We start from the raw sequence: 24,250 nt of genomic DNA, 5'->3' as shown, positions 1-24,250 counted from the left end.
TTTGTTTCTAGAGTTCCAACCGCAGCTCCAAATGGAGATAGGCCCGAGAAGGTGGAGAGGCAATTGGCGAGAGCAAAAGGGCTGGAGTAGAACGAAAAAGAAAAGCGGCATCGACGTCAAGGGCCCGAGCTACTGCTATTATTATTGCCTGCGCGGCGATTGGCTGCCAAGGTCCCCCGGGTTTCTATAGCCGATCGCAACCGGGGAGACGCTGTACTTGCAGGCTACCTTGTGCCGTGGGACTACACGCTCTGTAAGTGGTGGCTAAGCTCGGCTCATAAAGTAGCTTCAAGGTTCCCTTTCCCACACACTCTCTTCCTCTCCCAAGCCTCAAATAACCGCAGCAGAGAAACACCAATTCTGCTTGCGTGCCGTCTACAATTCTTGAAGCAAAATCTAGAGCCCCAAGCATTCTTCAAAAAGCTCGCCGATGCCGCAGACACTTGGTCCTTTCGTAGGCGCGCATACAAGGCCGCCTTGGGCAATGCCTGCTTCGATATCGGCGGCATTCTACATGTATATAAGCGGCTCAAGACCCGTAATCCTGCGGCTGCCTGAGGCAAGGCACGTAACTGCAGCGTCAGACGCAATAAGCTTACAAGACAGCCTGAGCATGTGCCATTCCTCGTGCGAGAGATTCTTTTGCCTGCGCTGTTTGGGTGTCTATAGCACCTCGTCATGCTCCGTACTACGGACTTCTATTACCGGGGACGCTTCTCCGAGTAGGCTATGCCACGGTAAGGCGGCCCGCCCTCTTAGCCGCGGTCCGTAACAGGACCATCTGTAATGTCTACCGGAACATTTTCTCCAAGCCGAAAGGAACTGACTTATCACGAGATATGCGGAATATGGAAGATTTAATATCCTGTTCTAGTCTAGCAAACCAGGTCTGTATACGCACGGTGACTGTAGAAATAAACCTAATCACGCCGAGGTGCAGGGTAGGGGTAGCTCAAGCCGTAGATGGACTCTGGCTCTACCTATAAACACATGTAAGCAATAAGCACCTTTGCCATGGGAAGATTCATCTTGTCTCACATCTATCTCGTGAAACCAAGTGGAAAGCCTGTTTTCATACCTGTAGTCTTATCATGACGGTGCACTGGAAACAACAACGCACAAGACAGCTAAGGATCCGGGTGCAAGCATCATATGACATCATAAGGGTATATGCTGACCTCCCATCCCGGGCTCAGTAGCTTTTGTCCAACGCTCATCAACTGAGACACCGTCGTCAGCGTCACGTTGACAGCGCCTAAATGACGTAGGGACCCTAGCAACAGACGTAGCCATGCGAAAGTCACTGGATATTAACATGTCGTGTCAAGGGATACACATCCATTGTCATCTCACAGGGCCGTATGCAGAGCACAAAATGTCTCGAAGGAAAATTAGTGTTTTCAAATTTAGCATTATACTCCAACTCCTTGCATTCATCCCTACATGTGTTATTCCTTGTCTATCCTGCTAACCACGCTTTAAACTCTAACTCAAATCAAACCCAGCCCCTGACGATATCGCGTACAGTAGTTTCGTTCGTAAAGTTGATTCTGACTTATAAACCGGTAGCTTTAGCAAATTAACACACGTACTAGTGCTCGGCAGTCGTTCTTGGTCCGAGCCACCATCCCGAATGGCAAACTTTGGATTCAGCTGTGCAAAGCCAAGAAGCGGTGCTCTCGGCGTTGAGCTGACATACTTGAGAACGTCGCGCCTTTGAGCGTCTGTGAAGCCGTTCATGACGTTCCAGAACATTTTAATTGTGGGGTGCTCCTCTCCATCATCACCCACAGCGTAAAGACCGCTATAGACTGTGTTTCGGCGTAAGTCCTCGACATCAATCTCCATAGAGTCACCGCCAACCAGACGCTGTAGCTCAGATTGGTTAAACATAGACAGCCATGAAGGTCTAATGATTTCGCGAAGCCCGCGCAGAAAGGCCATGGTCTGAGGAGCCGGCTGCAGGACTAAGCGATGACGAGCTGCGTAGGATATGTATAGCAGGCGATTGTCGTTTGTAACTGGTACCTCATCACCGTTGGGCACCAGCTTTCTGCTAACAGTCTTGACAGGCTCCCCTGGAGCTGACACCTGGTCCGTGATGGTAAAGTCGAACCCCAGGGCAGATACGTCTCCCGGGTAATTCTTGAGGTTAAGGAGACCCTTGTATAGTTCCTCGTCCATGTCTTGGAGATCGTTGACACTACCTTTGTAGCTGTTCTCTTCTTTTCGATTTGGTGATGGCCATTTCAGAAGGAAAAACCCGGCAAATGCAAGGTCAACAAGGATCCCTTCATACATACACTTTCCTACAATACGGCCAAGAAATTCATAACGTTTGAATAACTCGGATATTGTTTCCCTCCACTCGTGATCAGACTCGGTGAGCCCTTGTTGTCGCAGTGACTCGCGAAGTATATCCAGAGCCATGGGATTAGGATATAGTAGCCCTTTATCACTAGATGTAAACATACCCAGGCCTCCAAGCTGGTTTGCAAAAGCTTCTGATGTAACGCTGGTTAAGAATTCTTTTGTAACGCCACCACCATCTATACCCGCCTCAGGGGTATCGAACTGGTCAACAAAGGTAATCTGAATAGGGTCTTTTAAACCCTCTCCCAGCTGATAAAACTGCTCGTAGGCATCCTCAAATAGCTGACCGCGACGGATTTTCGCATGGTGTCTTCCCAAGGGAGGCATCGGGAATGTGCTATTGCCACTTCTACGAAGTCTGTCGAGGTTGATGAAGGATCTGAATATCATAACTCGTGTCTCAAACGGAACAACAAACGGAATATGCTTGAGAATTTCCAATTTGGGTCCCATTTCCGCAAGTCTTCGTTCCCTCTGAGCGCGAATCTGGCGGGCCTTGAGCCTTTCCAATCTGACGTGGCGAGAAAGCCGCTGCGCAGCAAAAGTTGCATGCGATCCAAAACCGTCATCGAATGGAGATATAGCGTCGTCTGCCTCTGCGTCGCTATCCTCTGCCTGCTCCTGGATCTGTCTTTCTTCTTCCGCTATGACAGCTCCAACAAAATCCTCCTTTTCCAGTTTGCCCGTCATGAGCCAGTGATCTGCTGACAAGAAATGCTTCCGCGAGTCTCTTTCGTAAAGCATCTTCAACGAAGTGGTGATTATTGCGCGAAGGCTCTCTAAATCGAGCTTTGTAGATACTTCCGAAGCTGGAGGTTTGCTAGCGGCCTTGGGCCCATCTGAGACTGTCGACGAGTCTCCCCAGTAGGAGTTTAGTCGGGCTGTAGCTGAAGCCTCAACAGCTGCCCGAGTTTGGATGATTTCTTGAACATTGTAATGCAGAGCGAACGCTGTATTTTTGAGGAATATAATGAGCGCTTCAATGTCTTTTAGTGCCAAACTGCATGATCGGGTTCGTGATTGTGGAACATCGCTGCTTAAAACTTGAGGGTAAATGCCGCTCAGGAAATCCTCATCATCGCTTAGTCGAAGAATGAAGGTATAAAGCTCTAAAAACAAGAGGATGATTCTCCATTCTTGTTCTTCTGTGTGAGCCGAAGAAGATCGAGATACAGTCTCATAAAAGTATCTGTGGAGCACTCTCGCTGGTCGCTCAGACTCAGCCTTTAGTTTTTGAAATATCGAGGTTTTGGTCATCATCTGCCAGAGATATTTGACAATGGGGATATTGCCCCCTGCAGTAGGTATTTCTTCGAGGAACAGCCTCATGCGTGTGTCGTCGGCTCTTGTGGGGAAACTTTGCAGTAAAGAGAGGATATAGCCAGCAAGGAGCTCGCTACCTTCCAGCTCTTGGTTTGAAGACTGTGCCAGGCTAATAGAGAAGTCACGTAGCAAGCTGGAAATGCCATTGCTGTCAACTAGTCGTAGCAGCTGTTGAGTAATGTATGATGTTGACGGGAAGATAAGGGACTCGGCAGCTGCGTCGTTGAGTTGCTCAGGGGACGGCTGTGTGCTGATACGTATATTAATATCGGACGACAATGCAGATAGCTGTGTGAAAATGGCTTTTAGATTGATCAAATTCTGGTTTGAATTTTTCTGCGCCCTGCTCAAGTCAATATAATGGGCTAGGAGCCAGAGGAGATGATCCTTGTCTGGCAAATTATCGGATTTATAAGTATATAATCGTAATATTTCTGTCGCAAGCTTCTCCATATTGATCATGTCGCCTACATGATCAATGTTTTGCTCAAAGAAATGGAGGTTGTCCGTGGTTAGAAATCGTAGTGCCAAGGCCGAGTATGATTCTGACTCTATAAGAGGTATCGAGTTAGCACCACACTATTCTTGCCCAGGAGATATGAACTTATAAGCCAGCTTTGCATACCATGTTCCGCGCCTGTATTCAGAGGTGCCGATATAGATCTAAAGACTGGCTCTAGCCATTCTCGACTACGCTGCGATTGGCACAGCTTTGCCAATGCCGCATAGTACTCGTTGACTGATGCTAATATGATGAGGGGAAAGTTGACGCCCAGATGGTTGATGAGCGTAAGGATATGCTGAAGTTCCAATGTCGTATCACTAAGAAGCCAGGTCAGCTTGTGCGTAACGTTATGAGGTACCAAGGGCTTGTAGCAGCTTCCAACAGCTTGGTCCTCGGCGTGTGAGCAACTATAAACATACCCTTTAACGACTAAAACGTCCAAAGCTTGCACCAGAACGACCATTAATTGTTGGAGTCGAGACGTATGATGGCTGGCGTCACATAGTTGCTGCAGAGAGACATGATTACAGTCTTTGATGAATAAGAACAGGCGTTGCACATCACCGGCATGAGCGGCAGAGAAAAAAGACAACAGGAGGGGGAAAGAAACGTATAGCCTCTGGAAAGCATCGGCATCGGAGGGAGATTGATAGACGAGATCAAAGTCATCCCTGCGCTGCTCCTTCAGGGTAGACCTTGATCTGTATCCTCTCCATGTCTTCTGTATCTGTGACGCGGCCTTCAAACGCCGTCTCTCCGCCTGTCGCTTTTCTCGATCGGCCTGCGCATCCGAAACGGTCTTTGTAGCATTCGAAGCGGCCGAAGGAGACCATGATGTGTTGGAGAACGGGTTGCTGGCCTGCCCGCTCAGGTTCACGTTTCTCGGCCGCCGGGAGCTGCCCGTGAAGGTTGAGAACATGGCGGCGGCTTTGGCTTTGCTAGTAGCTACACGCAGACATCAAGAGGACGGATCGACCAACATGCCACGCAGCACCAGCGCACGATATTGTGGTGTTTTGCGGCTGCTGCGGCGATTCTAGAAGATTCAGCACCGTAGCTGTCCGAAGCTGTCCGTCGGCCATCAGTCATCAACAGGCTGCCTTTCGGATAGCATCATCGCTGGTGGGGCAAAAGTGCTCGGGGGGGCTAGTGTCGCGTGCTGATAAGATAAAGAAGTTTCAGCAGTCAGTCACCGCCTTTGAACATCCCACCAACACAGTGCACAGACGCGGGGCAACCACTGTTACCCTTGTTTCCTCTGTGTTTCTTTGAACAGACTTTTTGTTCTTTGGAGGGGCATTGCGTGGCGCCGGAAGGCGAATTCTTTACTTTATTCTTGACACAGCCTCCAGGTGGCTGCACGTAACTCCCGCTAGAGACAAAGTAAGAAACAAGGCTTTTGGCGCCTCCGTAAAATTTTTTGAACAAAAGAGGCAGACTTTGCATCACACCCTCAGTGTTTGATAGGCCGGCTATTAGTCCAAAGACTTGGCTGAGGCGGGGTTTGCGGTGTATCACTAACAAAGAGAGGCACAAAGAAGCGGCACTTTTTGTTATCGGCTACTTTGCCATGCAGACCGGCAGGTACCTCTGCCTGCTCCAGCGGATTCTAGTGCCTTGATTGGCAGTGCCCTGCACTGTGCCGCCATGCGATACCCTAACGCATCCAGTAGGAAGTCACAACTCGCCGCTAAGGAGGCACGGAAGGTCACTCCACCGCTAGACAGGTTTAGCTGCCCAGGAAAAAAAAAAATGTGAAGCGGCTTTGAAAATTCTCTTTTTTTTCTTCCTCCACACAACGTCCAACTTTATCCAAACAACCCAAAACCCATAAAACCGAGATAGTTCAGAGGTACGGTCTTCGTACTTGATCTCTGTTCTTGCTCTTTTCTTCAATCAAGAAAACCAAAAAAAATTGAAAAACCCCAAAAAACCCTACCCACCCACCTTCAAGTCCCGCGCGACGTCGTCGACAACGGTCACCGCAAAAAAACAAAAAAACCAAATTCGAGACAACTCACCCCAGTTGCCTCTATCACCAAGTCTCTGCCTGCGGATTGTTCATTCTGACTCGCCGAGCACTACTCATCTTCTCATTCTCCTTTTCTGAATCAGTGAGTGCTACTGACGCCGAGTATCATGGCCGCCATCCATCGCGGACATGAGGTCTCCTTGCTTTTGTCGTTCGGTTGCTGATTTTGTTGTTTTTCTGCAGTCTTGTTCGATACCCGTGATTTAGTCAACCGTCGCTATGGCCACTAACACCACCTCGGGCGCTGTTGACCAGCTCGCCAACGACCTCAACAACACATCCCTCAATGGCAGCGACGATGTCAAGGCTCCTGCCGTCGACACTGGTGTGAGCGCTGGTGCTGAGGATGCCTCTGCTCCTACCCCCACTGCCGCCCCCCACCCCCAGAACTCTGCCTCGCTCTACGTCGGAGAACTCGACCCCTCCGTCACCGAGGCCATGCTCTTCGAGCTCTTCTCTCAGATTGGCGCCGTGGCTTCCATCCGTGTCTGCCGTGACGCTGTCACTCGCCGCTCTCTGGGCTACGCCTACGTCAACTACAACTCTACCCCTGATGGCGAGAAGGCTCTGGAGGAGCTCAACTACACTCCCATCAAGGGCCGTCCTTGCCGTATCATGTGGTCTCAGCGTGACCCTGCTCTGCGCAAGACTGGCCAGGGCAACGTCTTCATCAAGAACTTGGACGTTGCTATTGATAACAAGGCTCTCCACGACACCTTTGCTGCCTTTGGCAACATTCTCAGCTGCAAGGTTGCCCAGGATGAGACCGGCGCCTCCAAGGGCTACGGTTTCGTCCACTACGAGACCGACGAGGCTGCTGCTCAGGCTATCAAGCACGTCAACGGCATGCTGCTCAACGAGAAGAAGGTTTACGTCGGCTACCATATCCCCAAGAAGGACCGCCAGAGCAAGTTCGAAGAGATGAAGGCCAACTTCACCAACGTTTACGTGAAGAACATTAGCCCCGACGTCACCGACAATGAGTTCCGTGAGCTGTTTGAGAAGTATGGTGATGTCACCTCATCTTCTCTGGCCCGTGACCAGGAGGGCAAATCTCGTGGATTTGGCTTTGTTAACTTCACCACTCACGAAGCTGCTTACAAGGCTGTCGATGAGCTGAACGGAAATGATTTCCGTGGTCAGGAGCTCTACGTTGGCCGTGCCCAGAAGAAGCATGAGCGTGAAGAGGAACTGCGAAAGTCTTATGAGGCTGCGCGCCTTGAGAAGGCTAGCAAGTACCAGGGTGTCAACCTCTACATCAAGAACCTCGATGACGATGTTGATGACGACAAGCTCCGCCAGATGTTCTCCGAATTTGGCCCCATCACCTCTGCCAAGGTCATGAGAGACTCTCTTCAGGAGGGCGAGGAGGAGGTCAAGGACCAGGAGAAGGATAAGGAGAACCAGAAGGAGGCCGAGAACGAGGCTGAGGCCGAATCGGCTGAGAACGCCGAGAAGAAGGCTGAGAAGAAGGGAGACAAGAAGCTTGGTAAGAGCAAGGGTTTCGGCTTCGTCTGCTTTAGCAACCCCGACGATGCCACCAAGGCCGTTGCCGAGATGAACCAGCGAATGATCAACAACAAGCCCCTCTACGTTGCTCTTGCCCAGCGCAAGGACGTTCGCAAGAGCCAGCTTGAGGCTAGCATCCAAGCTCGCAACCAATTGCGAATGCAGCAGGCCGCCGCGGCAGCTGGTATGCCGCAGCAGTTCATGCAGCCCCCCGTTTTCTATGCTCCTGGCCAGCAGCCAGGCTTCATCCCCCAGGGTGGCCGTGGTATGCCTTTCCCCCAGCCTGGAATGCCTCTTCCTCAGGGTGGCCGTCCTGGCCAGTTCCCTGGATACCCTCAGCAGGGTGGCCGTAACGTTCCCCAGGGAATGCCCCCCAACATGTACGGTCTCCCCGGTCAGTTCCCTCCTCAGTTTGGCCAGCCTGGAACTCCTCAGTTCATGGCTGCTATGCAGCAGGCTCAGCAGGCTGCTCTTGCTGGCGGCCGTGGTGGCGCTCCTCAGGGCGGCCGTGGCAACATCGCCGGCATGCCCCCCAACGTTCAGGGTGGAATGCCCGGCTACCCCCCTAACAACCGCCAGGGTATGGGACGTAACAACAACGCTGGCCGCAACGGCAACTTCAACAACCAGGCTCCTCGTGACAACGCTGCTAACACCAACGCCGCCAACGCTCCTTCTATGCTCCAGTCTCAGCTTGCTGCGGCTCAGCCTGCCCAGCAGAAGCAGATTCTTGGTGAACTGATCTTCCCCAAGATCCAGGCCATCAACTCTGAGCTTGCTGGCAAGATCACCGGTATGCTGCTGGAGATGGACAACACTGAGCTTGTCAACCTGTAAGTTATCTTCATGTCCTGCTAGTCAATTATAGCTCTAACATTTTTTCTTTTAGCATTGAGGACGAGGCTGCCTTGAAGGCCAAGGTTGACGAGGCGCTGGCCGTCTACGATGAGTACGTCAAGTCTCAGGGTACCGGTCCTGAGAAGAAGGAGGAGGAAACCAAGGCTTAAACAAAGCCAAGATCTCCAACTTTTTTGACACGCAATATCTTTTCCTTTGTCGTTTAAAAAATATTTGACTACGGCGAGAGATGGGATTCGCCATGACACCGAATGATACGTGAGATGCAATATGATATGCCACGTTTGCCTACGTCTATTGCATCATGTAAGGATAGACTTATTTGCTATATTTTTTCTTAAGGATGAACAAAAGTTGTGTGGTTTGGGAGGTGGTATTTTCGGATGCGAGATGTCGCCTCGCCTAGGCTGGGACGATAAGGAAACATCGTCGCCGGTAAAAATTCAGGCTCACTGGGATGGCGTTGCGGGTTGCAGGTTTTATGAAGGCTGCCTCTGGGCTATACCCCCATGAACATGGTCCACTTTCACTGGCAAAAAGTACGGATGCAGAGGCTTGAAATCGGATAGGATTTTAGGGAATTTCTAATAGATAACATGTTCTTAAACTTGTTGTGTACACGATGTGCGAAATGATGGTATGATGAATGACGATGAGTGACTGGGTAAAGTACGTGCTCTTTTTTACAGAGACATTTGGTTGGAAACTTTGAGGTATGATGAATCTGACTTTGTAGATGAAATAGCTGCTATAAATTGACACTGCCAAACCTAGGAGGTAGAAGCTACATACCCAACCGAAGCCCAGCGCCCAACCAAGGCTGTCACTTTCTCATTTGAAGGAAAGTTTACCTCCCTTTGCACCAAAAAAAGATGATTAAAAAAAAAACGCCCTTCTCCTTTGTGAGAAAAACAAAGACCGCCATTGACCGAACACTGCCCAGTTACATTGATAAGGTACACAGGATATAACCACACATGCCGAGTACATTTTTTTTTTTTAGAGAAATATACTACAAGATGTGAGAGAAAACAGGAGATTTGAGATTTGAAAAGAAAAGAAGAGAGAGAAAAAAAAAATGAGGAAAAACAGAATGATGTTAAAGGAGAGTGTGAAGAGTAAAAAAATAAAAGAGTCCGCTGGCCTGAGTACAACACAAAAGAGAAGACGCCAAAGAGATAAGCCCGTGTATCCGACACCCCAAGACAGAGAGCAAGAACAATGCTAGATAGAGATATGAAAGATAAAGAAAGAAAGCAAGGTACGTAGGTAGAAAAGGGGAGGGAAGAGAGAACCCAATATCCATGTAAAAAAAAAAACTCGGATCCGTAGCTGTTTTCTCAAAGCTTTTTTCACTAGGTATCGTAATGTCCTCACATCCCCCCCTTATTCCCAATGGGAGAAAAAAAAAAAACAGAAACAAGAAAAGAAAAAAAAGGACAGATAGTATCTTACCGTTCCGACAAATTCAAATTTGCAAGCGCCGCCAAGTAGCCCTTTTCTTTTCTTTCCAACTTTGGTTCAAAAAGCCTTTTTTCCCCCTTCTCTCCTTTGACCATGCATTTGTGCCATTAAACCGATAAAGAAGCAGTAACCAAAAGAGAATAAAAGCAATTAAAGTTGAAATATCAAATCAAAATTCCGGTTTGAATAACACACGCTGGTTTCTCTTCTCTTTGGCAGTGGGCCAAAAAAAAAAAAAAAAGACATTTGTTTTGCGCCTTGATAATGGAGAGAGAAAAAAAAAGGTAGAAAAGGATGATAACAACCAGGACCAACTGTTTTTGTTTATCCCCGAGTAGAATGATTTGACGCCTTTTGGAACAAAGGGAACCAACCAGGAGAATACAAGGGAGCAAGAAATTGCGGAAGCACGCCTTTGTCTAGCAGAAAACACGAGAGATGGAGAGCAACGAAGGAAAAGATCATGACTCTCTAAAGACACCACTCCTGCCATCGTCAAGCGCTAGATTTCTTTGTGGCAATTGCTTACTCGGCACGCTGGCGTAAAGCGTCTCCATAACCTTGCCCTTCTGCTGGCGTCGAATCTCGGAGAGATGGTCCCTCACACCCGACAAGCTGTCAATCTGGTCCTCGAGCGTCAAGATGGTGGCATTGGCGCCACGCACGAGCGGGGAGATGAGCTTGGTGCGCAGGCCCTCGAGCGAGGTCTGCAAGGACAGCAGCTTGCTGTGGTGGTTGACCAGGATGCCCTTGTTGCGCACCGTCTTCTCCCTCACGTCGCGCAGCAGGATGCGGTTCTGCTCAAACTTGCGCAGCTCGGCGGCGCGCGTCCCGAGGATGCGCACCCAGAGGCTGGCCAGCATATCGCTGTGGAGTTCTTCTTGGGCGGACGTCTCGCGTGCGACGGTTCGCGCCAGGTTGAGAAAGTGCTGGTCGATGCTGTTGAAAAGGCCGTAGAGGTTCATGCTATAGCGAAGCTCCTCTCGAACACTTTCCTCGAGGATCGATAGGAATTCGTTGAACAGTAGCTGGACCATTCGTTGCTCGCGCTGCGGGTTGCTTAGTCCAAAGACGTACGTAGTAATCGTGCCGAGCGGCGTAGGAGCGCCAGAGGCGTCTTCGAGGACATGGGCCTCAGAAAGCATATTGTGGATATTATCGTACGCGGAGGAGAGGGAGGAAGGAGAGGGAGCGCTCTGGAGGCGGTTGAGATGCATCTTGGCCCAATCCATGACATTGAGGATGCTGTTGTACAACAAGGCGCAAACGCCCATGTCAACTTTGCTGTTTGCTTCTCTCGACACACCAGGGTCACACACACACAGACACACAGGGCGAAAGAGTGGGAAGGCTCAATTGACAGAAGAGATGGAACAGATGGGAGAACGGATGATGTCACAACGTTTGGGAGGCTGGATGGAACATGTATATTTTCATCACTTACCCGTCAATATCGCCGTCAACAACGGCGAAAAACTTGGTCATCTCGGTGGCAAGCGTCTTCATTGAGCTGCTTAGAGCATCCAGATCGGCGACGATGAGCGAAGCGTCACGCATGCCGCTGGTTCGCACTGTCTCTCCGAGGTCCCAGACAGCCACGCTTGTAGCCTGCAAGTCATGCACCTGCGTGATGGCATGCTCCGAATAGTATATGAGCGGCTCAAAGGAGCGCGCGATGCCTGCGACCTTGACGAGATCGCCGACGGGCCGCGGCGCAGGCTCTTGGATGAGCGTCTTGAAGAGCGAGACGCCACAGAGGGCCAACAGAACGCTGAATAGGGTGGTCGTCCATGATGCGGTGAGAGCGGAGTAGCGTTTACGGATGAAGGCAATGGCGGTTTCAATTGGTTCGGTACGCTGCTGAACCTCGGCGCGCACAGCGAAACGGATATCTAAACGCAACAAGGGAAAAAGAGGGGATCTGTCAGTCGCCAACGTCCAATGAAGCGACGGGGATGGCAGAGCGCGCCCAGGCAGAAGCAGGCAGCAATCAAGGCAACTCACAGTTATCTGTCGGCGGCGGCGACTCCAGTATCCTCTCCAGGACGGGCGGGGTTGGTGCCTCGAAGCGCAAGGTGTTGCTGCGATTTCCATCTGGGCTGCGACTCCTCACCTTGTCCGGGCTCATGCTGCCGGTGGGAAGCCTTGTGCGAATCGCCCGCTGCAAAATGTCGTTTTGGTTGTCCTCGAGGTCTAGATCGTCGTCGGTGTCGTCGTCATCGTCGCGCTCGCTGTAGGGGGTGTTGCGCATGGCCAGGCGCATCGGCGACATTGCGCTGAGCGCATCATGCGACGGCGGCCTCCAGAATCCGTGGCTCCGACTACCGTTGGCGAGTCTCCGCCACGCTGGAGGGGAATAAGAGCCGACGGACGCGACGTCCAGGTCCGCTAGGAGATCGTCCTCTATCGCCGGTTCGCTGGGGAGAATAGATGAGTTCCTCGTCGTAGATGTCGGGCTTGCTGGAGTCTCGAAATCCCGCAAAGAGGCGTCGAGCCTTTCTTGGGGATCGTCCATGGTCGATGTCGTTGGTGTAGTGATCCCTCTCTTTGTAGGCGTAGTCTCTGTCCTTGTAGCGATCTCTCGGTTCTTTCCTGTGGCGGTCGTGGTCTCTGTCTCTGTCCCGGTGGGAATCCTTCTTTTCGCGGCGGAAGAGCGTAAGCGACTGGTCGCGCAATACAAGCTGTCGGTCGGGCGAGATGTGCGAAACGGGCGAAACGGGCGACGGCGGCAATGGAGGGAGCGTCTTGTCGTCGCCTGAGATTGCGGTGAGGAAGCGCGGTATGGGGATTCGTGGAAGGGTCAAGTCTGGCAGCTTGGGGACGTAGAGGCCGACGAAGATGAGGACAATAATCAGGGCAACGAAAAAGGTGCTGGGAGTGACAGTGACGCTGATCAGGGAGACCTGCTGATTCACCGTTACCAGCGAATACATGGGAGAGTTTGGAGGCGGACGGCAAGGTCCAGCGGGATGGGGCTAAGCAAAGGTGTGTCGAGTCGGTAGTCGGCCCTGGCCTGCCTTGGCTTGCAACTGCTGGGCGGATGTCCAGACCCCGGCAGTGGGTGGTATGGAGCAGATGGAACGGATGTATGTTGGGAGTATGCAGTACTTTGGTGCGGCCGGGCTGGCTGGCTGCTTCGGTCAGGTTAGCTACCACCCAGTCGTGGTTCCAGGGACGATGCGGAAAAAGGGTCGAGCCACGGTCCCAGAACCTCGAGCAGAACGACCCGGACGGGGCTCTTGCAAGCTCGGGCTAAACAGTGTGAGAGGCCCGCTCGGCAGGGAGAGCGAGGGAATGGAGAAGGACAGCGAGGCGTCAATGCGGCGGGCGAGGATGAACCCTGGCGGCAGCGCAGCGATCAATGCGGGAGCGATGATGTATCGATCGGATTCGGTTCTTGTTCCTCGCTTCCTGCTCGATCTTGCTGCAGATTCTTTTTCTTTTTCCCTTGCTCTTCCAGTCGTTTTATAGGAGAATGAAGAGAAAAAAAAGCTATCCTTCATCCATTCTCTTTCCCCTCCTCATGTCATTCTGCCAGCTCTCGGCACCGCAAAACCTTCATACCCAACTCCCGACCTGTCTGTCTTTGTCTCCCAACGCTGCGGACCTCCCTCTCCCCCAGCTGCAGCCGTGACTGGAAGACTGGCGCCGGCCCCGGCAAGCGGCCACTTTCTCTCTTCCCACTTTGCCAGACGCTGACCGTGCTGCGGTGGGAGCTTCGTCGTGAGAGGCTGGACCGGCGCTCGTGGCACGACATTCGACCCAGCCGTCGCGGCCAATCAGACGTGCTGCTCACATCTCCATCGGCCGTTTCAGACGAGAGAGAGAGCCATCCGAACAGGCACCCCCCTCCCTTCTCTGGCCTCTTGTCCCGTCCTGCGCTGCGTCGTCGCGGGTCTGCCATCATCTCTGGGGGATCCCTGTGGCTGGCTGTCTTGCCTTCATTTCCCTTTCCCTTTCCCCTCCCCCTCCCTCCATCTTCGTCCTCCCTTCATCGTCCAGCTACATTATAGCTGGGAGATAGACGTGGAACCCCCACTTGGTGCCGTCGGTGGATGCTTGTCCTTGCTGTCAATCCGCCCCTCGTCCTAGACCAGCAACCCGCAGTCTGTCCAGCTTGTTGTATCTGTGGACGTGCATGGCAGTGCCGGCAGCAGCATCCCCAGTGTCTTGCCTGTCTACATTCTTTGAAAGAAACCACTCAAAGTCAGTAAACATCCTTTGCTCAATCATCGATTCCAGGCATCTCGCCCATCAACCAAAAAAAAGCCCCTCGGCTGGTGGCGGCTCGTCTCCCTTCTCTTCCCGCCGGCCCCAACCACTAGGCTGCTCCCGTTATCTTATCACCCCGCAATTAGTGGGCTTCGTGTCTCTCTCTCGTCTCTCGTCTCTCGTCTTTCTTCTCCCATCAGCTTCGCCACCCCTCCTTGCACTTGTCTTTGGCCCTCTCTTGTCCTTCTCATGCATGCACTTTGCATTCTGTGTGATTTTTTGCCTGCCGCATCGCCCCATTGTTTTCTTCTTCTTCTTTCGTTTGTACATCTCTCTTTTTTTTTTTTTAGTCCTATCTTGTAGGAAATAGACACGCCACCCCCTCCTCCTCTTGGATGACATTCGTCTTGTTCAGTCTCTGCTCTTTCAAAACGGGAGACCAGAGGCGAGAGGGGTCAAATGTAGATCTTAGTACCTTAGGTGCTGATACTGCTACCACCAACAAACTGCTGTGCTGGTAAGGCTTCGTGCCGAAATCTAAGCTTTTGGCGTTGTAAGACACCAACACCACGATCCTCAGCACCCCCCGTACCGTCAGCCCAAATTGGGTGCGGACCCTTTGAATCCCTCTTCCCATCTGGTAGTAGCCATAGATTACGCTCCCGCTTCAACGAGCAACCTTGTACATACAAGCACAAGTATGGAGTACGTCGGACGGGATGCTCCATCGATCTGCCTAGCAGGTACTCCATACTTTCGCAGATACCTTAACTTGTACGGATACATAGCACCGCCATCCGGACATGACAAGAAAAAGTGTCCTGGTCCTGCCGCTTGTTCGCCCCACACGGCCCTCATGGACTAAAAATCCAGTCACATGAACGAACTTTCACCTCTCACCGTTCCCTAATCCGCTCACAAGGTCTGTCTACAAGGCGAGGCAAGGGCAGCAGGGCAGTAATACGGGAATACTCGCTAGGCTGGTTGGGACAAGGAGCGGACATTCAACACACGTGCATATAATGACGCATACCAGATGAGAGAAGAAGCGTCAAGAGACTAAAAAAAGACGCCCGTTCTCAGTTTGTAGTTTTCATTGCTTGTTTTCGTCATCTCCCAGGAATTCCACACATCACTACCTATTAAACGCGTTACTCCGTGGGGTAAAGCAAGAGAAAAGATACAAGAGCAGCTCAAACTTCTCTCCTCGCTCCCCCCAAAACAAGACCCAAACGAGTAAGAATGAAATAAACGAAAGAAGAAAAGCCAGCAACTCCATCTCGCGCCTAGGCTCCGCTACCGCTGAATTCGTCGCTTCAACCGATCTAGTTCAATACAATAGTAGCTTGCGCTTGTCCCCCGTGGTCACTGAGCGGAACTTGTGGTTGGCGCTCTCACACCCTGGTCAGAGATCCCCAGTACATACATATCGACGAGGAGGAGGGGGCGTGGGAAAACGAAGAAAATCAAGCAGTGACAATCGCTGCGCGCACGATTTCCATATTCTCTGTTATCAGTGTCCGGACAGCCAGGAGCCAAAATATGTTTGCGTAGCACGTCCAGCGAAACCTCTCAAAACTTGACTGACTTCTAGTCAACTTTGGCATTGGCCAAGCTTCTGGCCGTTGGGTTGCTAATGTTGTTCACCTGCTTCACCGGCGTTCGCTTGTACTTGGATTGTTTCCGCAGCTTCTTCCGGGCCACCATCACAGGCACTGAACTCTTGGTAACCAGATAATTAGAGAATGATCCCAGAATGACACTAAGTCGATGGTTAGCGAACCCTCCTCTTCTCGAAATAATGCTCAAGCAGGACACATACCCCTTGAGCGCACTTCGGCCCCGGCTCCCAATCACAACTAGAGTGGGGTTGACGAGGTCAATCACCTCTGTGACGAGGTGTCGTGGATTCTTGCAGTGCAAAACTTCCACAATGACCCTCACCTGAAGCCTAGTTTTCCTGAGGAGACGGAGAACCCTATCTGTAATCTCCTGCACAGCGCGGTTGCGCTCCTGCTCGGCCTTGAAGCGGTCGCCACGATACAGCGGCGCTGGCGATCCGGTTGGTGTTCCCCTTGGTGTGCCCCTGGGCGTACCTCTGGGCGTACCTATATTGGAACCAGTGCCTCGTAGATAGAAAGCCGAGCTACGCTTGAACTCTGATACCAGATTCATCTGCGCTGGTGCTGCTTTCGCGTTTGCCATCATGTTGATGGCGGCCGCTTGCTCTTTCATTGCCTTTGATTCATCAGGAACAACAGATCCCTCACCCGTCGTTATGCCTGTGTCTTCATCGATGCAATAGATCGCGACCAGAGTATCACCATCTCGAAGGACTGTGCCGATTGCCCATTCGAGAGCATGAGTGGACTCGTCACTAAGGTCCGTGGCCACCAAATACTTTCGGAGTCTGTGATTCTCCTCTTCAGCTGCCTGGACAATTCTATTGTAATCTCCGCGGTAGATGATACGGATAGCACGATGCGCCTCTGGCGTTTCCAATATGTTGGTCATTGTAAAGGACAAATTCTGGGCCCTCTTGATATCGTCAATGTCAGCTTCGTCATCCGAGTCCTTCATAGATGGGGCCCGCGACATCGGGCCCTGGTCATAGCTGGTGGCCGGATGGACGCCCTTATTGGCCTTTGACGGCTTCGCAGTCTCTCCGGACGCACTTGTTACTTTGATCTCAGGCTCCGCAATCAGGGACCGGTACTGATATTGAGGCTGCTGGGATGCTACCTGCGAGCCTATTCAAGAAAGTCAGCATGCTCCCCCATCTTCTTCTCCTCTCTTCCTGGCTGCTCGCAAGCGAGGCCAGAGTCCCAATTCGCTTACGTTCTTGTTCCGCCGCCGCAAGCAAGCTCAAGGCCTGCCGCCCTCCAGGCTGCGAGCCACTGGCCGTGCTCTCTCCACCATTGGGCCCTGCACCGTGTATCAACGAACGAGGTGACTTCTTACGCCCTCGGTCTTCGTCGTCGGATGACTCTTCTTCCTCTTCTTCACTAGAATCGAGCTGTTCGCCATCCGGTCCGACATAATCCTTGACCAGCCTGCCCTCTCCAGCCTCTCCGTTCTTCTTCCGCATCGGCAGTTGCGCCAGGCTTCCGCTAGAATGCATGAGATTCGCATCTGACAGTTTTCTATAGGCGCTGTTGAGATCCATCACTTGGCCATCTTTCAAAAGGGCCTTGCCCGGGGGTAGCTGTGATGAAGCAAACGTCGCCGGAGATTGAGACCTACTGCTCCAGCGGCGATTTTGAGAAGATTTGGATCCGCCGAAAAACCGAGAGGCTCCAAGCGGAGACCGGCCCCTATCCGTAGGAAGCGCGCCCTCAGGGCCTAGGGATCCTACACTATCTCGCTTGTTACCTTTGCTGTTTCTCGAAGACGACCACCTCACTGACGGCTGAGGTCCTGAGCTATGCGGCAGTATACTAGAAAATTGATAGTTGGACATCAGGCTGCTTCGTGGGCCCCGTCCAGGATCAGAAAGCAAGCCAGCATCAGATCTACTCCGGGGCGCCAAGCCTGAAGTCGGCGACTGCCTCAAGGTAGGGTCACTAGACGTTAGTAGAGGAGAGCTTGGAGTTGAGCTGCGGCCAGCTCGTCTGGGAGAGTCCGGCACAGAGCCACTAACATCGAGCATGCTGCGGACCAGCTGTGGAGAAGGCGGCGCCTTAACGTCGAGCATGCTCCTCACGGGGCCCTGAGAGGCCGGAGCCGGTCTGTTGGAAGAAGACGTGGCATTGCTCGGAGGAATCTCATCCTCTGCGATATCAAGCATGCCGCGACCAGGAGAACGCGACGCGTAAGGCGAACCCGACCGCCCGTCTCTGGCGGATTGGGCCTCTTTGTTGCCCTCCAGCAGAGCGAGGACCTCCTGCCGCTCCATGTCAAGCATGGCATCGATGCTCATAGGGCGATACTTGCTGTTGTTGTTCGCCATGTTGACGGTTGAAGTTGTATTTTTTAATGGGATAAAAGGATTGTCACAAATGTATCGTGTCCAGACAGTCGGTAGGCGGTATAATATGTCGTGAGACCAGCCGGTAATGTCCGGCGAGCCGAGCACCCAAAATAATGATGAAAGAGAAAAAAACGCCCGCAGAGCCCCAATATCCTTTCAATCTCGCAGACACGTGCTCTCGCGCAGCGGCTCTCGACAATTGACGTTGCTATAGCTTCGATATCTGGGCAGACGATTGATCCGCGGGAGGCCGCCGCAGTCTCTAGCAGGGCAGCTTTCGATGAAGTCGACGGCGAGTCGATTGGATCCGAATTGGAGACCAGAGGAGCATATTGTGCATGGGCCGGAAGGGCGGTTCAGCGACGTTGTGCCCGACGCCTCTCAGATCATGGCGGGCACAGGGCTGCAGGGCGATGAGACGACAGCTGGGAGCTGGGTTCGGATTGTCGATGGAAGCGTGCCCAGAGTCGGTATGTATGTATGTTTGGAGTTTTATGCAGTGGCCGCACGTCTGGAGGAGCACATGCGGGAGCTCGTCCGAGTCGGGCAAAGTTGGGGGAGAGGAGGCCCTAGGGAGCAGCCTAAAGGCGATTTGATGGGCAAGAGAGGCTCGTCGTGGGGAGGAGGGGCCGCCCGAGTCAAGGGGACCAAGCGGGAGCTTTCAGCGGCTTGCGACGCTCCGGCAGCGCCCTGGAGGCCTTGGACGCCCGGAGCGGTTTACAGGGGGGTGGCCCTGAAGCTATACGGATTAAGCTCTTCAGCAAGGGCCCCCGACGGCGCGCGCTCACGGCTGCTAGGCCCTTAGACCAGAGCTACGGCAGTCTAGCACCTTGTGGCTTTTTCGCTCGCAGGGCAGCACAGCAGCAGCCATCGCGATTAAGTTTAATCCAGACGCAAGGGATGAACAGTCACATTGCATGCCCGCCTGCATGCCTTGGCCAAAAAAGGGGAGGCGTTTTTTTGGTCGCACCAACGGGAATGTTACATGGAGTTGTTCTGATTCGCCTGCTAGCCTGCCTCGTCCGTATTGATGCCGCATTTCGCAGCCAAACGATAATGTAAGCTAAATCGCTCCTCTATTCGCAACGAGGTGGGTGTAAGTCATGCCGTGAGCTTCAAAGAAGCAAATCTACAGGCATGATCCAAAACTCCCCTCTTCGTCTTCAAAAGGCCCCCAGGGATAGTTTGCACTGCCCTGTGCTACTCCGCTAAGCTGCCCCAACTATGCTGGCCTGACTTGCGCTCATTGGATGCTTTGCCCGTGTACGACGGCAATTCTTCTTGGATTCGTGTTAGTAGCTGTGGCGTTGGGTCAACTTAACCTTAAAAAGAGTCCCTGATCTGCCCGGGCTGGGGGCCAGCAAGTCGGAGCAATGAGTTGGAGGGGGCGTCTTCGACTACAATACAACATTACTTGCGCTCATCAGCTCATCAGCTGATCTTTTACTGGAAAGGGAGCATTCGATAGAGTAAAAGGTGCTCGCGCTCGAAAACTGGCGCTTCTCCATTTACACTTGGCCGCCTCTATGTAAAAAAATAGACATGCCGTGTCCAATGCCTATAAACTGCTTTTGTTTTTTTTTATCTGCCCCCTTTTTTTCAAGTTCCTTGCCGTAGAATACACATCTAATATACATTCGATATTCGCCGTCGCGTCATAAAATTTTCCCTCTTTAATTGTTTATTTCTTCTTCTTGGTCTTGAGCTTGTTGGAGCCCACGTTGGCTCTGGCCGCAGTGCCAAGCTTGTGCACTAGCTTCCGCTTCTCCCACACGCTCGATCGGCCCTCCACCACGGCGATAATCTCCTCAGCTATCCGGTGGGCAAACTGAGTTCGTCCGCTGCCCTTTGAGGGCTTCTTGTTGATGACATCCAGGATCCATTGAAAGGCCATCCTTCGGCGTTGCCGAACTGCGAGGGGGACCGGAAGCTCAAGCGCACGGCCTCCTCCACCAGCGCCGGCAATGTTCCTTACTTTGAGAAGCGGCGCAACGGAGTCAATGGCGATGGTGATGTAGAGAACGGGGTTAAGGGGGGAGGTGCGAGGCGGGAGGCGTCCCCGGTAATAGGGGGAATTTCGGACTGTAGATAGGGGCGGGTGCCGTTCGCAAAAAGTTCATGACCATGGCCATATTCTAAGTCGTACAAGTCCCTGTTAGTATTCTTGCGCCATGTGGGTAATTTCATAGGGATAGGAGAGGCTTGGTATCCAACATACTCTCTGCGCAACGCTGAGCTCTCCATGGCGCATCAGAAGCCTGGTGATCTGCTCCAGCACCGGGTGGTATCGCTTCTTGACGTTGAACCCATCCGGGTAGGGTTTCGTAGGTAGGCCAAATTTGTGGCCTGCAGTTTGCAACTCTGAGCCAACGGGGAGTATTGATCGCGATTCAGCAGTGGTTTCTGATTTGGCGAGAGCGGCGTCTGCCTCTTCTGGCGGGGGGATAACACCCTCACGATATAAGGCGTCCTCTTGCGCTTCCGTCAAGCCGCCTTCCCGTTGGCTTGTCGCTGGCCGGCCGCCATATAGAATCTGTTCCAATGCCGCATCGTCCAGCGTTTCGATAGATGACGTTTGTGATGTTGAAGCTGTCTATAACCGCCCCGCAAATCAGCATTGTATTGTACTCGAGTGGAGGGGGAGGGGGGATTATCATCCCACCTTTTCGGGCGTCTTCTGAGCCAATTCGCTCGATTGAGCAACTCCAGCGCTCCCTGTTTCTGATTTGGTGTCTGAGCCGAATGTTTCTACCTTTGCGCCGGTAGCAGGCTTGGAAGATTTGTTGGTCGCATCGTCGGCATAGAATCGAGATGGCGAGATCTGGACTCGGAACGGCTGAGTTGGCAGGCGGGCGGGTTGCGGTCGGACCGCCAGAGTCCTGCATGCACCCCAGATCTTTAATCTTGAAGCCATTATGGTGCACCGGATAGCCAAGAGTGCTCCCAAGGCGCAATTCTTCCTCCTGGACTCTTCGCGTGATCGATTTCACTACCTCTCCATCAAGCAAGCGAAAATTAGAGCCGCCCACCACACTACGCAAAGCGCCGTTCGAATCGGAAAAACTGGCGGCCCGAGAATCACTACATTTCCACCATCGCTTATGTCATCATCCAACCTCGTCTTGCCTCTAATCCTAGTCCCCTATCCCTGCATGCTCATCTCAGATTCGTTTGGCGGATGAATCTGAGCCATCCTTGCACGATTTGTTCCACAGCATTGACCAGCAGCCTGCCTGTCCATGTTGGGGCGCTCATTTCCTCCTTGACCACATGACCTCATTTTCGTAGGAAGCACTCGAGCTTTCACGTCATGGAAATCCCCAGACCTGCCAGTCAGTCATAAAGCCATGCACATGCCTCTCTACGCTGTCAGTTTCGCATCTAATCGTTTCTTTTTTTCTTAACAAAAAGTCGACTAGACAGTAATTAGTAGTATCAGCTTCAACACGTCTTATTGGGCTATGCGCCTGTCCAATCTTCATCTGCCTTTAACTCGTCACGGCCCCCCCTACTTTGTGTGTCTGGCTCCTGATCTCAATGTCAAACAGTGAAATAAATAATCCTCCCAGCAAGTAAAAATCAAATCGAACCACAAAAGGCAAAACAGAACAAATAACCCAAAATAACCATCCCAGTACAACAAACTCCATCTCCGCAAGTGTGATGCGGACGCAGCGAGGCACATACATTGTAAGCATGCGGCCCTGCTCTCGAAAATCCCATGTGCTATACTGTTCATCGAGGCCGAAATCTATTCGTCCGCCAAGGATTTTGAAGACGGACTCAGAGCAGATGTCCGAGGCAAAACCTCTCTGTACAGTGACAATAGAATTTCCTAAATCGTGGCATAATTGCAAATTGCGCCGCCCTTTCTGTTATCCTCTTTTTTTTTCAGCTTCCTCAAGATGGAAAGCATTTGTTCTCATTACTCCAACTCCAGATATAGTAAACCGTACAAATGAAAAAATAACAAGAGAATGACAGGAAAAAAAAAATAACCGGTATAGTAAAACAAACAACGAGTGTCGCTGCTCGATGTCGCTAGCAGTGGATAGCTGCAAAAAGAAGTGTAATGAATGATGCTGGTAAGCAGTAGAAATAGGTGGCGGTTATAGTTCACCAAGTGCTCCAATTTCGGACGTGGGAGGCGTTGCTCGAAGTGCTCAGCCAGTTCAAAGCACATTCGGCAGCGTCTTCCTTGGCGTTGTTGAGATTCTTTCCATCGTACCAGTATCGTGCGGCAAGGGTCTGGCCCAGGATTGTAACCTGGCTTGACCAAGCTGTTCGACCGCCTGTAATATGATATTAGCGAATGAAAACAAGACAAAGGGCCAAAAATGTGTTTGTACCTCGTCGATCAGACACGATTTGGAAGGTGGGTGGCATGATCTGGGCGTCACGGCAAACCTCTGCACGGTATTAGTTGAGTAAACGACGAGAATTGAAGAAAACCATACCCTCAAGGCGTTCCTGCCATGTTGAGCCGCTGTGGGAAGAAGACGAAGAAGTAGACATTATGATAATAAGGTATTATTGGTGATAATTAGGGTGATGAGATTCGCGGCTGAAGAGAAACGGAGAAAGACGGTCGAGAATTGCGTATATACCGGCACCGAAAGTCGAGCTGGCTCTTGAAAAAGGAATGAGGAGAAGAGAGGTGAGAGTGACAGATTTATAGGCAGTATGCTGTGCCCTCGACAGAGCGGTGGGTAGGAAGCTGGAGCGAGGGATGGAGGCTCTCAAGGGAGCAGTAGTATTCGTATCCTAAGCAGGAAAGGCGGCGTGTGGGGATCTGAGCACTTTTTTGTGTTGATTAAGACAACTGAAGCATTCGTCTGGAGATGGCTGATTAGAGAAAAGAGAGTTGGAGTCTGCGATTCAGACGGCGAAGACCTGATGTCTTATATCGCGGTGGGCTCGACCTGACGGGGGTCTTGATCTCGGTGGAGGACGTCTGTAGGCAAACGAGAGGAATTACGACCTAGTCGACGGACAAGGGGGGGATGGGACCCCAGCAGAATGAGAAGCCGTGTGTGATGTGGCACTCGGAGAGCGCTACTGGGGTCAGAGTAGGAATTAGATGCAGCCGAGCCGGAGAAAAAAAATACCAAGAAAGCCTTGGTGGCAGAAACGTGGTGGTTGAGCTGTCAATGCTTGCAGCTTCAGTGTTGGCGTGCGTGTTTAACGCGGAGCGGTAGGCTGCATGCAAGAGGGCCCAGACACCGGGCAGCAGACATCCGAAATGGAGACAGAGGCAACAAGGGAGCACGAGTAATCCAACAATGGCTGGCAAGGCGTACAAGGTGGCGTCTCTCTATACTAGCAGTATATCCGTCCGCATGTAGCAGATGCTATTCTTGGAGCCTGGAAAGAATTGGCGAGGGATCAGTCTAAGGGGCGAGTAATGGCTGAAGGCGAGCAATTATCTTGTTCTTTGTTTTCCTGGCATGCGGCTAAAGACCAGGGGAGCCTTCTCGTTGCCTGTAAAAAGAAAGAAACCCACGGCTAGTATGGGGAACACAAGGCGATGGAATGGATGGGTCAAGACGTAGCAGCATCGAGAGGGTGTGACGGGGCTGGGATAATTTGACCAGGGCTGGCGGTGGATGTTGATTGCCTGCTTTCTTTTTTTTCATGGTCTGGTCTGATTTACTCTCCTTTGATGAAGCGTTAGCGTAAACAATTTGTCCTACAAGCACACCAATAGATTGGAGTACTTGGACGTGATTTGGGTCAAGAATCCGGGAGGGTGGGGCGTGTATTGTCAGTGCGTGTGAGTGGATGATGGCCTGAAGAAAGGCGCCATTGCGCTGAGCTGGCTGGGGTGCCGTCTGAAGTCTGCCTCCCAGATTGCTCCCTCGCAGGCGCCAGACCACGGCTTGTGCAAAGACAAGTTGAATCCATATTCTCAGAGCGAGTACAGCGAAATCTGAGGCTGCAACGGAGTCACACGACTCCATGGATGCAAAGGGAAGAAAAAAAGCGTCACAGCACTGCCGGCGAT

General features: G+C 51.9%; 9 protein-coding genes across 9 annotated transcripts; 2 read left to right on the top strand and 7 right to left on the bottom strand.

The window, feature by feature from the left end:
* Positions 1 to 1,299: 1,299 nt before the first annotated feature.
* TrAtP1_008793 (uncharacterized protein) lies at positions 1,300 to 5,568 on the bottom strand. The gene is made up of 3 exons (XM_014087019.2): positions 4,621 to 5,568; positions 4,322 to 4,518; positions 1,300 to 4,247 (listed from the first exon to the last, which is right to left on the bottom strand). Exons 1-3 carry the CDS (start codon positions 5,118 to 5,120, stop codon positions 1,486 to 1,488), a joined length of 3,459 nt encoding a protein of 1,152 aa, XP_013942494.2. The 5' UTR covers positions 5,121 to 5,568; the 3' UTR covers positions 1,300 to 1,485.
* A 323-nt stretch (positions 5,569 to 5,891) lies between these two features.
* TrAtP1_008792 (uncharacterized protein) lies at positions 5,892 to 9,207 on the top strand. Its single transcript, XM_014087018.2, has 3 exons — positions 5,892 to 6,315; positions 6,417 to 8,575; positions 8,632 to 9,207. Exons 2-3 carry the CDS (start codon positions 6,453 to 6,455, stop codon positions 8,747 to 8,749), a joined length of 2,241 nt encoding a protein of 746 aa, XP_013942493.1. The 5' UTR covers positions 5,892 to 6,315; positions 6,417 to 6,452; the 3' UTR covers positions 8,750 to 9,207.
* Positions 9,208 to 9,315: 108 nt separating this feature from the next.
* TrAtP1_008791 (uncharacterized protein) lies at positions 9,316 to 13,403 on the bottom strand. The gene is made up of 3 exons (XM_014087017.2): positions 12,069 to 13,403; positions 11,509 to 11,956; positions 9,316 to 11,309 (listed from the first exon to the last, which is right to left on the bottom strand). The coding sequence occupies exons 1-3, from the start codon at positions 12,577 to 12,579 to the stop codon at positions 10,526 to 10,528; spliced, it is 1,743 nt and encodes a 580-aa protein (XP_013942492.1). The 5' UTR covers positions 12,580 to 13,403; the 3' UTR covers positions 9,316 to 10,525.
* Positions 13,404 to 14,135: 732 nt separating this feature from the next.
* Positions 14,136 to 14,913, bottom strand: TrAtP1_008790 (uncharacterized protein; the record flags this gene model as incomplete). The annotated part of the gene is made up of 2 exons (XM_066114053.1): positions 14,136 to 14,249; positions 14,752 to 14,913. The coding sequence occupies 2 exons, from the start codon at positions 14,911 to 14,913 to the stop codon at positions 14,136 to 14,138; spliced, it is 276 nt and encodes a 91-aa protein (XP_065970146.1).
* A 284-nt stretch (positions 14,914 to 15,197) lies between these two features.
* On the bottom strand, positions 15,198 to 18,947 carry TrAtP1_008789 (uncharacterized protein). The gene is made up of 2 exons (XM_066114052.1): positions 17,115 to 18,947; positions 15,198 to 17,026 (listed from the first exon to the last, which is right to left on the bottom strand). The coding sequence occupies exons 1-2, from the start codon at positions 18,223 to 18,225 to the stop codon at positions 15,867 to 15,869; spliced, it is 2,271 nt and encodes a 756-aa protein (XP_065970145.1). The 5' UTR covers positions 18,226 to 18,947; the 3' UTR covers positions 15,198 to 15,866.
* Positions 18,527 to 19,051, top strand: TrAtP1_008788 (uncharacterized protein; the record flags this gene model as incomplete). Its single annotated transcript, XM_066114051.1, has 1 exon — positions 18,527 to 19,051. The coding sequence occupies one exon, from the start codon at positions 18,527 to 18,529 to the stop codon at positions 19,049 to 19,051; it is 525 nt and encodes a 174-aa protein (XP_065970144.1).
* An 876-nt stretch (positions 19,052 to 19,927) lies between these two features.
* Positions 19,928 to 20,140, bottom strand: TrAtP1_008787 (uncharacterized protein; the record flags this gene model as incomplete). The annotated part of the gene is made up of 1 exon (XM_066114050.1): positions 19,928 to 20,140. One exon carries the CDS (start codon positions 20,138 to 20,140, stop codon positions 19,928 to 19,930), a length of 213 nt encoding a protein of 70 aa, XP_065970143.1.
* A 133-nt stretch (positions 20,141 to 20,273) lies between these two features.
* TrAtP1_008786 (mitochondrial 37S ribosomal protein uS7m) lies at positions 20,274 to 21,160 on the bottom strand (the record flags this gene model as incomplete). Its single annotated transcript, XM_014087014.2, has 3 exons — positions 20,274 to 20,381; positions 20,465 to 20,839; positions 20,909 to 21,160. The coding sequence occupies 3 exons, from the start codon at positions 21,158 to 21,160 to the stop codon at positions 20,274 to 20,276; spliced, it is 735 nt and encodes a 244-aa protein (XP_013942489.2).
* A 239-nt stretch (positions 21,161 to 21,399) lies between these two features.
* On the bottom strand, positions 21,400 to 23,927 carry TrAtP1_008785 (uncharacterized protein). The gene is made up of 3 exons (XM_014087013.2): positions 22,704 to 23,927; positions 22,596 to 22,655; positions 21,400 to 22,538 (listed from the first exon to the last, which is right to left on the bottom strand). Exons 1-3 carry the CDS (start codon positions 22,759 to 22,761, stop codon positions 22,363 to 22,365), a joined length of 294 nt encoding a protein of 97 aa, XP_013942488.1. The 5' UTR covers positions 22,762 to 23,927; the 3' UTR covers positions 21,400 to 22,362.
* Between the last annotated feature and the right edge of the window lie 323 nt (positions 23,928 to 24,250).

This window comes from Trichoderma atroviride, chromosome 4 (assembly GCF_020647795.1).
Source record: "Trichoderma atroviride chromosome 4, complete sequence".
Taxonomy (NCBI): domain Eukaryota; kingdom Fungi; phylum Ascomycota; class Sordariomycetes; order Hypocreales; family Hypocreaceae; genus Trichoderma; species Trichoderma atroviride.
Note: the sequence above shows the minus strand (reverse complement) of the source record. Positions and strands in the feature narration are given on the sequence as shown.

Bases quoted from the DNA above. Each gene is read 5' to 3' on its own strand.
- TrAtP1_008793 (XM_014087019.2), bottom strand. From the start codon at position 5,120: ATGTTCTCAACCTTCACGGGCAGCTCCCGGCGGCCGAGAAACGTGAAC. The intron at 4,519-4,620 runs GTATGTTTATAG...CTGGCTTCTTAG, and splicing joins GACGTTTTAGTCGTTAAAGG to TGATACGACATTGGAACTTC. The intron at 4,248-4,321 runs GTATGCAAAGCT...TACCTCTTATAG, and splicing joins GAATACAGGCGCGGAACATG to AGTCAGAATCATACTCGGCC.
- TrAtP1_008792 (XM_014087018.2), top strand. From the start codon at position 6,453: ATGGCCACTAACACCACCTCGGGCGCTGTTGACCAGCTCGCCAACGAC. The intron at 8,576-8,631 runs GTAAGTTATCTT...TTTTTCTTTTAG, and splicing joins AACACTGAGCTTGTCAACCT to CATTGAGGACGAGGCTGCCT.
- TrAtP1_008791 (XM_014087017.2), bottom strand. From the start codon at position 12,579: ATGGACGATCCCCAAGAAAGGCTCGACGCCTCTTTGCGGGATTTCGAG. The intron at 11,957-12,068 runs GTGAGTTGCCTT...TGTTGCGTTTAG, and splicing joins GCCGCCGCCGACAGATAACT to ATATCCGTTTCGCTGTGCGC. The intron at 11,310-11,508 runs GTAAGTGATGAA...GTTGTACAACAG, and splicing joins GTTGACGGCGATATTGACGG to CATCCTCAATGTCATGGATT.
- TrAtP1_008789 (XM_066114052.1), bottom strand. From the start codon at position 18,225: ATGGCGAACAACAACAGCAAGTATCGCCCTATGAGCATCGATGCCATG. The intron at 17,027-17,114 runs GTAAGCGAATTG...TTTCTTGAATAG, and splicing joins TGCGGCGGCGGAACAAGAAC to GCTCGCAGGTAGCATCCCAG.
- TrAtP1_008785 (XM_014087013.2), bottom strand. From the start codon at position 22,761: ATGTCTACTTCTTCGTCTTCTTCCCACAGCGGCTCAACATGGCAGGAA. The intron at 22,656-22,703 runs GTATGGTTTTCT...AATACCGTGCAG, and splicing joins ATGGCAGGAACGCCTTGAGG to AGGTTTGCCGTGACGCCCAG. The intron at 22,539-22,595 runs GTACAAACACAT...ATCATATTACAG, and splicing joins AATCGTGTCTGATCGACGAG to GCGGTCGAACAGCTTGGTCA.